We start from the raw sequence: 15,109 nt of genomic DNA on the forward strand, positions 1-15,109 counted from the left end.
CCAAGTATTAATAAAATTTGTATTTATTTAAAATAATTCAGCAACTCACATTTTAAAAATTGTCTTTTCTCCCATAGTGTTATAAAGAATCCATACATTGTTCCTAGTATGGACAATCAGGTGTGGTTATAAAGTATCTCCCAATTAAGGCTGTTAGGACTTAGATAATGGCTTCCCAAATGTCAGATGTTTTAACCTGAGGAGAAACAGATTTCTTGAGTTCTTTCCACCACCCTGTGATGGTACTTCAGGGTCAATCTGTGAAGCTGGAATTCTCATTCAGTTGCCCCTAACTAGATTTTGAAGGAAAGAAGCGGTGGAGGATGGGGAGAGTAACTATTGCAGTGTCCATACTAATTCCTAGATTCCTTTCAAGATTGAGGACCAAGAGGAATCCAATTTGGCTCTGAGAATGCTAGCTGAAATCCCTCCTCAGCAATTCAGCCCTTTTCCCTCTTCCTTTCTTTAGTCAGCAGGGTCCCATGGTGACCGGTTTTAAAAGAAATCATCCTCTTCAGCAGTTACCTAGCACCATGGCAACGAGGACGTCAGCAAAGCAGGATAGACCCTGCACAAAACAGCTCCAACCAGGCTCCCTCCCTGCCTGTCCACTTCAGCCTTGCCTGAGACCTAGGGATGGGGCTAACAACATCTAGACTTGTATACCCCAGAATTCCTGTGTGTTTCTGTGGTTTTCCCCATAAGCACAGATACTTGGGCATACAGTAAACTATGTTACAGAAATCTCCCTCCCCCCCCACACACACAAATAAAACATAGATCATTTTTAAAGGGTGAGGATGGGTGATGGGATGGGGACAGGGAGGTAAGTATGGGATAGTCTTTTGGGTTTAAGGAAATATAAAAATTATGTTTGTGTTTATAAGGTAACAGTAAACCGATAGTAGGGGAAGTCAGAGCCCTAAACATATGATGTGGTTTATATTTAGGCACAGGACGTCAGGGAAATTTTTTAAAATATTGTTATTTACTTGAGAGTGAAATAGACAAACGGCTTTAACAAGCACTGAAGGGGGTGTAATGCTGTCCGTGGTGCTGAACACTCCATTGTCCCAGATGTGTGCTAAGGGGGATCCAGAGGGCAGGTTAAGGAACACCTTGCCAGGTCAGGGTACTGACTGTAAGAAAGAAAGAGAGGGGTTGAGGTTAAGAAAGCATCATTTATCTTCCATACTGAGCAACTCTGAATGGTCAGGATAAAATCTTCAGATAGAAAAAAAAGAAAATAGAGAAGGAAGGAGGTTTGGGTGATTGAATCTTCCCCTTTTCATATGGAGATTTTTGGTCTGAGCCAATCAGGGCAGAGATTTCTGCTGCTTTGCTCCTGAAAGGAAAAGTGGGGGAAGGGAGGGAGAAGATGGCCACATTCTCCCCTTCAGCCACATGATCCATTTCCCATGTGACACATTCCAGAGCCTTGGAAAGGAGAAAGGAGGGGCAACAAGAGAGTGGGGCTGGGGGCGGGAAGATGGTTTAACAGTCTACCCTGCACAGCGTCATCTTGTCTCCCTAACAGGAAGCAGGCTGTGAGCCAAGGGGAAGGCAGAGGACAGAAATGAATGTGTTTCCAGGCTTTCCTGGTGGTTTATGCCTTTCTCCAAACTCGTATGCAAGGGCTATTCCTGACCAAGAAGATCTAAGGAGAACGTCTCTGAAATCAAGTCCGGATGAAGGTATGTGATAGGAATCCCTTGGTATTGCGACTGAAATTTGGCTCAGAGGACATAATGCCTTATTTTTTTCCAGGCAATTTGGAGATTTTGTCCTGCCTTAGATGCTGGTTAGAGGCTTTAGGTTTGTTACCAGTCCAGAAAAGATGCCTAGGTAGTTCTGTAAAATGAAAATTTGTCAGAGTATGTGCCTGTTGAAAAATTGAATGGAAATTGTGTATGGTGATAATTAATGAAACAAAGCACTCATTGATGAAAAGGATTTTTTCCCCTTGAATCCTGGAAAGAGGGGGAAAAAATTACCAAAACCAACTAGGTTTCAGCATCACTGCAATAAAAGCGTGTTTCATCCCTTTTCAGCTGCTTATGCTTTGCCCAGAGGTTATTGGCAGTGGCTTGGGGAGCCAAAGTGGGCAGGCATGCTGTTCCTTTGTGCTGTGCGATCATCTTCCTTCTGATGTTCCTGGTACCAGGGCTGCTTGTGATTGTTCCCAGCTCTGATTTAGGACAGTAGACTGCCACAGAATTTCACATCTTGTAGAATTGCTAGCCACAAGACCCTGGGGAAGTTCTCAAAGGAATCTATCAAAGTTACAGGCTAAAATAATCAGCCATGAACTCAAATTTTCATGTCTTTGACTATTTTCAGCACAAAGAGATGAGCCCCTTTAAATTTTAGTATGTCTTTATTTAACAAATACTTAAGAAAGTTCTTGCTGATGTGCAAGGCACTCTTCTAAGCACAAACAGTCATTGAATCCTTATAAAAACCCTTTGAGGAAGGTTTTATTACCCACATTTTAGAGATGAAGAAACAGAGGCACAGAGAAGTTAGGGAACTTTCCCAAGGTCACACAGCTAGCAAATAGTAGAAATAGAACTTGGACCTATGAAGCTTGACCCCAAAGCCCATGCTCTTAACCACTGAGCTATGCTGCTTGCCTCCTCATATTATTTCAAACGATGTCAGCAGTCAATTTGGCTTCAAATTTCGTTCAACTGATGCTACTAGAAGATTGAATCAGCTTGCTTTGCTAAAACAGATCCCCAGAGAAATCTATATTTAATCTTAAATTATCCCTGTGGTCACATTCTGTACCCCCAAGTAACCCAGTAAGTAATTGCTGTTCTGTTTCCCTTGTGCTGTATAGATCTCTGTAGTAAAATGCTATGTTACTATGGTGACCAATTGATGTCTAAAGAAAAAGAAATCTAGAATTATGTCATGGGTTTTTTAAAAAATCGAACCTAGAAACACTCTTCCATCCTCAGAACCCAGCAAGGCCAACCTAAGCATGTTGTCTTTAAAAGCACCTACCTAGTTCTCAAAATAAAATAAATAGATTAAAAACTTCTAAAACTATGTATATAAACTGTAATATCAAACTGACTAGATTTATTGTTTTACAATGATATTATACCTTAAAATAAGGGAATAGGTTTCTTTTGCAAATTATTTTAGGTTTTTAAGGGTAAAAGAGGGGTTTGCTAATAACTTTTTTTAACTGCTAGAAATTTCTGAGATATAAAGATTTCCGTTTTTGATCTGTGTGGATTTCCTTCTGGCCTTTGATAATAAAAGATGACTGATCTGATTCCTATAAGCTATGGAAAAACTACAAAGTTACTAGTTCCCTTCAGGGTTTCATTGCGCAGTACTTTAAAAAGTAATTGTGTCCTCCACAATATTGAACTTTAGTCTTTTAGCTTAAGCCTTTGATCCCTGCTGAAATCTACGTTTCCCTGGGACCAGTAACACTTTTATGCTATTATAGTCACATGAGTGAGCTTCTTGAGGGACGGTATCCTTTCCTCTTTGGATTTCTAGCACTTATCACTAGGCCTGATTTATGGTGAGCTCTCAATATACTCTTGTGAATGAAGTCTGAGAAGACTCAAAACAATGACAGTATTCTGCTGGTGCCAATTTGGGAGTCCATGCCTGTTTCATTTTGCATGTATTTATAGGGAGGACAGTGAGGAGACACATGTGTAGTAAGAACTTGGTAACAGTCAAAATTATGCCTGAAGTTTATATAGTTAGACTGGCCCTAGAGCAGCAGCAAATTAGAGTTTAGAAAGTATACATAAATTATTTCCTGGAGATCACCATTCCCCCTGACATTTTTATTTACATTTAGAATGAAGTTCTGCTGATATTTTTATTCATATCTAGATGGAAGCACCCCAACAGTCTTATTTTCCTCTGATGCTTTGCGTGGTCCCATCTCCAAGTGTTGAAACAGTTCAACTCAGTTTGAGAGTGAATGTCTTGAGAAGTCAACTCCTGCCCCAGGCAATTCTCTCCTAATTCAGTCTGGCTCCCAGTGCTTAGAACTCTGTATAGAAAGCTCACAGGACTGCAGGACTCTTTCCTAGGGAACTCTGGGATCTTGAGGGTCAGTGTGGGTTAGGATCAGACTGCCTTTCCCAAACCATGGCATGACTGAAGAAGATTGTTCTGAATGAAGAAGATTGTCCTGGGGCATTTTGAAAGCTTGGTCAGGATTTAAATTCAAGTTAGCAAGATAGTAAGGCTTAAAATAGTCACCCTCCTGATAATATACACAAATATAACCCATGATTTTTCCATCTAATTAAATCATTAAGGGGTTATGGATAAGGTGTGGGTCCTTGAATTCTACAGCTCATGCTGCTCACCTCAAGCATTACCTGCTGAGCAAGCTGCACAAAAGAGACAACAGCCCTGATGGAAGCACAAACCAGCTGGCAAGTGCTACATGCCCCCACACATGCAGGGCTTCTCAGATAAGCAGGGCTAGCACACACATGAGGCATGGATCTGGAAGCCTAGCTGCGCTTCCTACGCATCCTTCTGGAATCTAAAAGGGGGCAACCTACTCAACCAGCTAAATGGGAGGATAGAACAGAGGGAGAGAAAGTGGAGAGGCTTCCCCTAGAGGAGAGGCCTTGCCAAGTATGATTTCAACCTAGAGGTGAAGGGTGAAAGCAGAAATAAGAAGAGGGACAATGAGCATGGGTGAAGAATATGAGAAAGTGATACCTGAGTCCTGCCTTTCAGACACAACAGCTTGCCTGCAAGTAAACCCTGCCAAATGAGTCAGGGCCTGCCAGGGGAATGATCAAATCCGTTCCTAGGGTGTATATAGGGAGGGGAGAGGAGAGCGAAGGACCAGAGTGTGGACACAGTTTCTTCTCTATCAGCCAAGGCAAAAAATTGGATGACATGGGAGTTGTGATCTCTGAGAGGATGGTTTAAAAAGGAAAAGGGAGGCTGAGTGCCATGACTCATGCCTGTAATCCCAGTACTTTGGGAGGCTAAGGCGGGAGGATTGCTTGAGCCCAGGAATTTGAGACCAGCCTAAACATAGGGAGACCTTAGGCCAGACATGGTTGCTCATGCCTGTAATACCAGCAGTTTGGGAGGCCGAGGCAGGCAGAACACTTAAGGTCAGGAGTTCTAGGCCATCCTGGCCAACATGCTGAAACCCCATCTCTACTAAAAATACAAAAATTAGCTGGGCATGGTGGCAGGTGCCTGTAATCCCAGCTACTCGGGAGGCTGAGGCAGGAGAATTGCTTGAACCCGGGAGGTGGAGGTTGCAGTGAGCTGAGATTGTGCCACTGCACTCCAGCCTGGGTGACAGAGCAAGACTCCGTCTCAAAAACAAAAACAAAACAAAACAAAACAAAAAAACAGGGAGATCTACAAAAATAGCTGGGTGTGGTGGCACGCACCTGTGGTCCCAGCTCCTCAGGAAGCTGAGGTGGGAAGATTGCATGGGCCTGGGAGGTTGAGGGTGCAGTGAGCGGTGATCGCTCCACTGCACTCCAACCTGGGTGACAAAGCAAGACCCTATCTCAAAAACCAAAAAATAAAAGGCAAAAGGGGAGTTACCATCATTAATATATTTCCCTGTTTGTAGAGTCATTTTCCCTTGACCAAACCTTTAAAGCAGTCATCTCCTGGAGCCTTTCATTCAGTATACTCTTCCAGACACTGCATGTCTGTCATGTTTAATTCTCATAGCAACTCTCTATGATATGCATTATTAGCCCCAATTTTCGCTGAGGAAACTGAAGCTCAAAGAGATTAACTTACCTGTTCAATGTCCACAGACGGCAGGTAGAGTCAGGATCTGAATCTAGGTCTTTTTAAATTCTGTGCTTTTTTTACTATATCGCAAGTAAAGTTCTTTTGTCTGCATTCTTTTAAAACATGTTTTTGGATATTAGATTAATACAAATATCATTCTAGAAAATTTGGAAAATATAAAGCAGTATAAAAAGATAATGACAATAAAAATCAGTCATGATCTTGCCACCTAGAAACAATCACTGTTAAAATTTTGGTGTATTCTCAATTTTTTTTCAATGCATATAATGATAACAAAAGCAAACATTTGTTGAGCACTTGCTTTGTTCCAGACATTGTCCTTAGCTCCTTTCTTGTTAATTTATTTTATTATCATAAAAAATCAATAAAATGAATATTGTTATTATTTATTCTAATTTTATTTTTTTATTTATTATTATTTTTTTGGAGACAGAGTCATGTTCTGTCGCCCAGGCTGGAGTGCAGTGGCACTATCTCAGCTCACTGCAAGCTCTGCCTCCCAGGTTCACACCATTCTCCTGCCTCAGCCTCCCAAGTAGCTGGGACTTCAGGTGCCCGCCACCACGCCCAGCTAATTTTTTGTATTTTTAGTAGAGATGGGGTTTTACTGTGTTATCCAGGATGGTCTCGATCTCCTGACCTTGTGATCCACCTGCCTTGGCCTCCCAAAGTGCTGGGATTACAGGCGTGAGCCACCATGTCCGGCCTTATTTATTCTAATTTTATTGTTGAAGACACTCAATAAGCACAAACATGTAAAATAATTTACCAACAGCTATACAGATTATAAGTGACTTGAACCCCAGGCAGGCTGACTCTAGACCAGGCTTTCTCAACCTTAGCACTGTTGGCATTTGGGGCCAGATAATTCTTTGTCATGGTGGGGGTCGGGGACTGTCCTTGTCATTGTAGTGTTTTGGGTTTGTTTGTTTTCCAGAGACAAGGTTTCACTCTGTCACCCAGTCTTGAGTGCAGTGATACAATCGTGGCTCACTGCAGCCTAAAGCTCCTAGGCTCAAACTCCTAGGGCCCAACATGCCCTGTCTTCTGCGTGTTAGTTTTTTCCCTTTAGGTCTATGATGGTCCCACCTCAACCTTCCACGGAGCTGGAACTGTAAGCATGCACCACTATGCCCAGCTATTTTTTTTTTTTTTTTGATAGAGACAGGGACTCACTATGTTGCCCAGGCTTGTCTGAAACTTCTGGCCTCAAGTGATCCTCCCACCCCAGCCTCCCAAAATCCCAAAGTGCTGGGATTACAAGCATGAGCCACTGTGCCCAACCCATTGTAGAATGTTTAGCAGCATCCGTGGCTTCTACCTACCGGGTGTCAGTAACACTTCCCTCTCCCAGATATGACAACCAAAAATGTCTCTAGACATTTCCAAATGTTCACTATGAGGCAGAATTATCTCTGATGGAGAACCACTAGTCTAGAACCTGTGCTCTCAGCCACTATACTGTATAGCCTCTTCATATTTAAAATGCACATAAAGAGCCAGACGCGGTGGCTTCTGCCTATAATCCCAGTAGTTTGGGAGGCCGAGGTGGGCAGATCACTCCAGGTCAGGAGTTTGAGAGCAGCCAGGGCAACATGGTGAAACCCCATCTCTACAAAAAATACAAAAGTTAGCTGGGCATGGTGGCATGCGCCTGTAATTCCAGTTACTCAGGAGGCTGATGCACAAGAATCTCTCCAACCCAGGTGGCAGGGGCTATAGTGAGTTGAGATGACACCACTGCACTCCAGCCTGGGTAACAGGGTGCAACTCTGTCTCAAAATAAAATATTAGGTTGGTGTAAAAGTAATTGCAGTTTTTGCCATTACTTTTCATTAGAAAAACTGCAATTATTTTTGCACCAACCCAATAAAGTGAAATAAAATGCACATAAAGTCATTTTGTTCTATATCCAAAGAGAGAAATAAATCTTCAAATTTGGGTGCAGGCCATGAAACTTTGCTGGAATGTCAGTGGCTTTATGGATCAAGAAAAGTAGTAGATTAGTAGATTCTTATTAAATGCTTATTAGTAGACTCAGAGAACTAGTTATAAGCTCACAGTTGCCCAGGAAAGAGAATAACTGCACTTTTCTCTCTGGTTCTCTGTGCCAAGCACCTTAGCCTTCAAGAATTTAGATTTCATGTGTACACTTGTGGCCTATCAGGACAGTGTATGTCAACAAAGGTGTCAAAATATATTGCTGTGTCTCAAACAGAGCATGTTGCAAATAACTGCTTACTAATAAATAATCATTGGTTTATTTTTTAAATTAATTCCAATAAATTTCAGGATATATACATAACAATGTTTTTTTCAGTATGATTTCTTAGATGGAGATTAAAGGGTTGGAATTACAGGTCGAGCTCCTAGAATTGCACATAATTCTGGATATATGGGGGTATATCACACATATGAACACATTTGTCATGTGCCTCTGAAGAAGAAAGATTGAAAATTGCTTCATAAGTGATTTTTTTTTTTTTTTTTTTTGAGATGGAGTCTCGCTTTGTCACCCAGGGTGAAGTGCATTGGTGCGATCTTGGCTCACTGCAACCTCCACCTCCCAGCTTCAAGCAATTCTCCTGCCTCAGCCTCCTAAGTAGTTAGGATTACAGGCGCCCACCACCACGCCCAGCTAATTTTTGTATTTTTAGTAGAGACAGGGTTCACCATGTTGGTCAGGCTGGTCTCGAATTCCTGACCTCAGGTGATCCACTTGCCTCGGCCTCCCAAAGTGCTGGGATTACAGGTGTAAGCCACCCCGCCTAGCCAGCATAGGTGATTTGAATCAACCATTACTGATATGCAGAGAGAATTGAATTAAGAAGCACTGAGAAATGACCATTTATAAACTGTCTAAAAACAGATGGCACTGTATATATTATCCATGTGAAATATATGAAAATACATGTTCAGCCATGTTTTCATATAGTCACATAATTTGTCCATGAAAAAATACACGTTAATGCGATATTAAATTTAACATCTGCAGCCAGGCGCAGTGGTTTACGCCTGTAATCCCAGCACTTTGGGTGGCCAAGGTGGGTGGATCTCTTGAGGCCAGGAGTTCAAGACCAACCTGGCCAACATGGTGCAACGCAGAATTGAAAATTCTCAAATAATAGAGCAAATATACAAATATAAGTGGAAGACTTTCATTTTTCATTTTCCATGTCTACTAAAAATACAAAAATTAGCTGCACGTGGTGCACATGCCTGTAATCCCAGTTATTCGGGAGACTGAGGCATGAGAATCGCTTCAACCCAGGAGGCAGAGGTTGCAGTGAGCCAAGATCGCACTACTGCACTCCAGCCTGGGAGATAGAATGAGACTCTGTCTCAAAAAAAAAAACAAAAACACAAAAACATCTGCTTTATAAACTTGAAGGTTGCTTTCTAGAAAACCCTGACTGAGGACAGTGGTACAGATCAAAATTTACCCGGAATGTTGATATGAATAAGATGTGAGACAGAAGGTGAATGCTCCTGAGAAACAATGCTTAGTAACTTCCTGCTCAGTGCTGATACTCGCTTCTTAACAAGTCCTTCACCTTTTCAAATAACTGTAAATCTCAACTACTTCATTGTTCTTTGCTTTGACTTTAATAAGTCTAGTCTTTGCCTCTTGATACTGAAGTCAGAACTTAGAAATGAAACCAAACATTCACCTCCAAAACAACTGGTTCCCTCTAACTCAACGAGCACACAGCAGGTGTTCAAAACATGTTTATTGTAATAAATTGAATTTAGTGAGGTGCAAATTCCTTGGTCAAATTGTTTTCTTCAGAATTTGAAAGACCTCATACTGGGAAGAAAGGTGTAGAAAACTGACCGAGGACTCTCAGGGGTTCTAGAAATGTTTCCTTTCCCTGAGAGGCTTGGTATTAGATAGAATGGAAAGCAAACACAGGTGGCAGGTCCTCTTTGACCAGACCACTTCTTGCAAGGAATCTTCAGTAAGAAGTTGTTGACACATCTAGGATAGTTACTGTGAAGGCTGGGCTGGACCCTAGGGAAAATTCGTCTTTCCTTTGGAGACCCATGCTACTGATCTTTGATATAAAAAACTCTCAGTGCTGGGCCCCGGCAGCCCTAAACAACTTCCCTCTCCTCCCATCAAAATGCACTCTCAGTACAAGCTCTCTGCCAGATGAAAGTGGTCGGTTATAAATTAAATGAGCTCATCTCAGATAACAATGTCCACCTGTCACTTTTTGCTCATCGAGCTGAAATGACCTTAGAAATCACTAGGCCAACTCATGCATATTGTAGATATGGAAACAGAGGTTCAGGGAGATTGATGTACTTAAGGTCCTTATGCTGAAATAAAAATAAGACCGGTGTAAGGTGAGGTAGAAAGCACTTTAAGATTTTTGGTTTTCTAATATTTCAGATGCTAGTAGGGTAGAAGGTGATAGAATGGTATGAATTTTAATACTCACATTCAATTATGTAAGAAATGCTATATTGAATTAGTTTTTATTGCTGCTGTAACAAGTTAACACAAATTTAGTGGCTTAAGATAACACTGTTTATTATCTCACGATTCTGTAGGTCAGAAGTCTGGGTGGGTTTGGCTGAGTTCTCTGCTTAGAGTCTCCCAGGGCTAAAATCAAAATCTTAGCAGGACTGTGATCCTTTTTAGAGGCTCTGAGGTTGACTGCCCTCCCAGGCTGAGTTGGGTTGTTGGTAGAATCCAGTGCCTTGTGGTTGTAAGACTAAGATCCTATTTCCTTGATGGCTATCAGGTAGGAGCCATCATACCACCTAGCGGCTTCATCAAGATCCTATTTCCTTGATGGCTGTCAGGTGGGAGCCATCATACCTCCTAGACGCCTCATCCTGGTCCCTCTATGTGGGCCCCTGCATCTCAGAGCCTGCAATAGCATGTCAATTCTTTCTCATGCTTGGAGTCTCTCTCTGACTTCTCCTGCTGCTGCCAGAGAAAGTTCTCTGTATTTAAGGGCTCATGTTGGGCCTACCTGGATAATCCAGGATAATCTCCCCACTTTAAGGTTCATAACCTTAATTATTACGCAGAATTCCTTTTGCTGTATAACATAACAAATTCACAGGTTCCAGGGATTAGGGCATGGATATCTTTGGGGGACCATTCTGCCTACTACTCGTATTATTTCCTTTAAATAATGGCAAGGCTCTATCCTACCAGGCTGATGGGAACATCAGTGGCAAACATTACTGAGACTCTCTCTTCCTCTTCCTAGGTCCTTTGGTTCTTACACAGAACAAAATCTATGGGGATGCTTTGTTCCTCTCGGCTCTACTTATCCCTCTTTCTCTCTAACCTGCTCCCCATGTGATAATTTAGGTGTTTTTGTCTACAAAAAAACCTCTGAATTGCGTCCAGGACAACACACTATCACAACAGTCCTAAGTCCAGGCCTCAAGGAGCCTAGAACATTGTTAAGGACCTGGAAGGTGACTGGGACCCAAGGCGGCAGTTGGCTAGACTCTCTTGTCATCTGTCAGCAGCAGGGGTCCTGGCGAGTCTACCTTAGATGAGCCATTCTTCATCATCTCTGCTGCTGCTTCCATTGCCTCCCCGACCCCAGCCCAGGGGAGGGTCCTTACCATGCTCTCTTATAGGAGCCTACTCTTTCATTGGACTTACTACAACTTAATACATTCATTTCTTCTTAGCTGTTTACTACTCTCCACCCCTCTACAACTAATTACACTGTGGTCTTCATGAAGGTAGGGATACAGTTTTGTTTACCATTGTGTATCTAATTATTAACACAGCACATTCTGGAGCATAGTATGATCTTAGTGTATATTTATGGAGTGATGAATGAATTGATTCAAATGGGCACAGATTTTCAAAAGACATTTTTCCAAACGTACATATTCAGTAGCCAGCTGATATCTCTACATGGATATCTAGTGGGAATTTAACTTATCTAAAACGGTATTATTGATTTCAAGCTCCCTAAACTTTTTCTCTCTTGCTCTCAGGCTCTCAAAACTAGAAGTCATCCCCATCCCCTAACCCCATCACACATCAACTAATCTTGTTTCTGTCTCCATAATACTTTCAATGTTCATCTACTTTTCTCCACCTACACTGCCACCACCCTGGTCTAAGCCACCATCATCACTTACTTAGATTATTGTAATAGCATCTTATTTATTTAGAGACAGAGTCTCGCTCTGTCACCCAGGCTGGAGTGCAGTGGTGTGATCCTCGCTTACTGCAGCCTCAACCTCCTAGGCTCAGGCAGTTCTCCTGCCTCAGCCTCCCAAGTAGCTGGGAGCCTCCCACCATATCCAGCTAATTTTTATTTATTTATTTATTTATTTTGGTTTTGGTAGAGATAGGGTCTGACTATGTTTCCCAGGCTGTAATAGACTTTTTTTTTTTTTTTTTTTTTTTTTTTTTTGAGACAAAGTCTAGCTGTCGCCGAGGCTGGAGTGCAGAGGTACGATCTCAGCTCACTGCAACCTCCACCTCCTGGGTTCAAGCAATTCTCCTGCCTCAGCCTTTCAAGTAACTGGGATTACAGGTGCCCACCACCATGTCGGGCTAAGTTTTATATATTTAGTAGAGACAGGATTTTGCCATGTTGCCCAGGCTGGTCTCAAACTCCTGACCTCAAGTGATCCACCTGCCTCGGCCTCCCAAAGTGCTGGGTGTAATAAATAGCCTGTTAACTATTCTCCCTGCTTCTACTCTTGGCCACCTACACAGCAACTAAAGTTGTATTTTTAAAACATAAATCTGAGTGAGGGGGTTAAAAAAATGTCATACTCATTTTACTCCTTTGCCTGAAACCTGCGATGGATTTTCTTTCAATATAATAAAACCATGCCCTACAATGCCCTGTGTAATCCTACCCTTGCCCACCTTTCCGGTTATATCAGGTATCATTTTCTTCGGCATTGATATGCTACAGCCACCTAACAAGCTCATTCCTACACCAGGGTCTTTGCATTCATCACTTCTTCTGCTTGAATGTCATGGCGGGCTTCCTGTCATTGGGGTTTCAGATGCCCCAATGAGGGGCAGATTCTTTAGAGAACCTTTCTCTAACCGCTCCATCTAAAACCAGACCCTGTTTCAGTCAGGGTGCTTTCAGAGGTGAGTAACAAAACTCAAAGTGGCTTAAGCCATAAAGACATTGATTGTATTTAGTAAATCTGGAGGTGAGTGTCCTAGCAGCACCACAGTGTCAGGGCACTGTGTCTCGGTGAGTCTCAGGACTTCCACTGACCTCAGAAGATACCACCCAGTGCCCTGACATCTTCATATGGCAGTTTACAGTGGTAAGAAGCAGAGAGGCAGCCAGGCCCATGAGAATACTCACCACACACCTCTTTCCTTTTTTCAAGGAAGAAACATTTTTCCGAGAACCTCCCAACCCCCTGCTGGGAGACTTTCTCTTGTCTCTGGCCAGAAGACGATTATATTGATGTGACCACACCTAGCTGAAAGGGATGGTGGGGAAATTATTATCTTACCTTTTTAGCCTCGTAAGTAAGGCAGGAGAGGGAGGAGTTGGGAATGGTCATTGGGTAACCAGCTAACCAGCCATCTGCCATTCCATTTCCCACCAATTCTTGGTCACCCATTCTGCTTTCTTTTTCTACATAGCACTAATCATTTCTGAATTACTGACATTTTTATTTGTTTAGCTGTTTATTATTTGTTTCCCATGTTAAAAGTAAGCTCCATAAAAACAGGGATCTGGTCTGTCTGGTTATTATAACATCTGTGTCCCCAGCAATGAACACAACTCTGGCCATACTAAGTGATTTTTTAAAAAAATGGATAGATGTTATGATTGAATATGCCATCATAACAAAATGGTCACTTCTTAGGGTGAATTTTTTTTTTTTTTTTTTTTTGAGATGGAATCTTTTCTGTTACCCAGGCTGGAGTGCAGTAGTGTAATCTTGGCTCACTGCAACCTCTACCTCCGGGGTTCAAGCAATTCTCCTGCCTCAGCCACCCAAATAATTGGGATTGTAGGCACCCACCACCACGTCTGGCTAATTTGTGTATTTTTAGTAGAGGTGGGGTTTCACCATGTTGGTCAGGCTGGTCTCAAACTCCTAACCTCAAGTGATTCACCCACCTTGGCCTCCCAAAGTGCTGGGATTATAGGCATGAGTTACCACACCCGGCCAGGGCGAAATTTTTTTGCACTTGTTTCTTTTACATTTTATCTTACCTTACAGATTTTGTGTGAATGTAGGGAGGTGGGGAAATTCAGTATTAAACCTGCAGCTGTATGCTGTATACAAGGAATTCTACTAAGCAGCAGTTGGGAAGAGAAATATTAGATAGTATTCTTTATACATCCATGGGGGTGATCACCCCCAAAGAGAGGCCAACATGACCTAACATTTTTTTCATGCAACATTATTTGCAAAGAATTAGGGGAGGACTGCAGCCTATGGACAACATGTGGGGTAAAACTCAGGCTCCTTTCTGTTATATTCATTTGGGTAGGGTATCTACCCAGCGGTTATCCATTCCTTCACAAAACTGTCAAGGAGGTGAAGTTTATCTTCTTCAACTTCACTTTTCACCCTTCACCCAGCCCTTCTCATAATGACACCCCATCTTAATTCTCTCAGTTACTGATGGTCCTCATGGCTTTTGCTTTTGGCATCTCTTCTGTTCTCATTTTCTTTTCTTTTTTTTTTTTTTTTTTGAGACGGAGTCTTGCTCTGTCGCCCAGGCTGGAGTGCAGTGGCCGGATCTTGGCTCACTACAAGCTCCGCCTCCCGGGTTTACGCCATTCTCCTGCCTCAGCCTCCCGAGTAGCTGGGACTACAGGCGCCTGCCACCTCGCCCAGCTAATTTTTTGTATTTTTTAGTAGAGACGGGGTTTCACCGTGTTAGCCAAGATGGTCTCGATCTCCTGACCTCGTGATCCGCCCGTCTCGGCCTCCCAAAGTGCTGGGATTACAGGCTTGAGCCACCGCGCCCGGCCCTGTTCTCATTTTCACTAATCGTAGATTTCAGAGATAGAATGAATGGGTCTCAGAGATCACTACTCTACTGATAAAATGTAAAACCGAAAAAAAAAAGTACAACCAGTCTTTAAGAAACATTTATATTTTAATAGGGATCTTGACTTTAAAAAGGATGATGCTGTAATTGTGAGAGAGGGTGATATTTTTGAATTCATGTGAAGGATAAAGAAAGAGGCAAATGTGATAGGAGAGTAATAGTCCCTTAAATCTAGATAGGCAGAATTTCTGAGCCAGGAATGTTCATGGTTGTTTTAAGCTATTTTATGAAGTTAGAAGAAGCTGTTTTGAAAACAGCTCTGTTTAAAAAAAAATC

General features: G+C 42.2%; 1 protein-coding gene across 15 annotated transcripts in view; it reads left to right on the top strand.

Moving 5' to 3' along the window:
• LOC105482129 (G protein-coupled receptor 19) overlaps nt 1-15,109 on the top strand; it is a 96,859-nt gene that overhangs the window by 10,035 nt on the left and 71,715 nt on the right. For all 15 annotated transcript variants that reach the window (XR_003018166.2, XR_011609335.1, XR_011609337.1 and 12 more), the window contains one exon: nt 1,538-1,694. Coding sequence is in view for 10 of the 15 variants with exons in the window: in XM_011742110.3 (XP_011740412.2) it covers nt 1,689-1,694 (6 nt within the window). In the remaining 5 variants the exon portion in view is untranslated. The remainder of the gene's footprint in view (nt 1-1,537; nt 1,695-15,109) is intronic.

Source organism: Macaca nemestrina, chromosome 10 (assembly GCF_043159975.1).
Source record: "Macaca nemestrina isolate mMacNem1 chromosome 10, mMacNem.hap1, whole genome shotgun sequence".
NCBI lineage: Eukaryota > Metazoa > Chordata > Mammalia > Primates > Cercopithecidae > Macaca > Macaca nemestrina.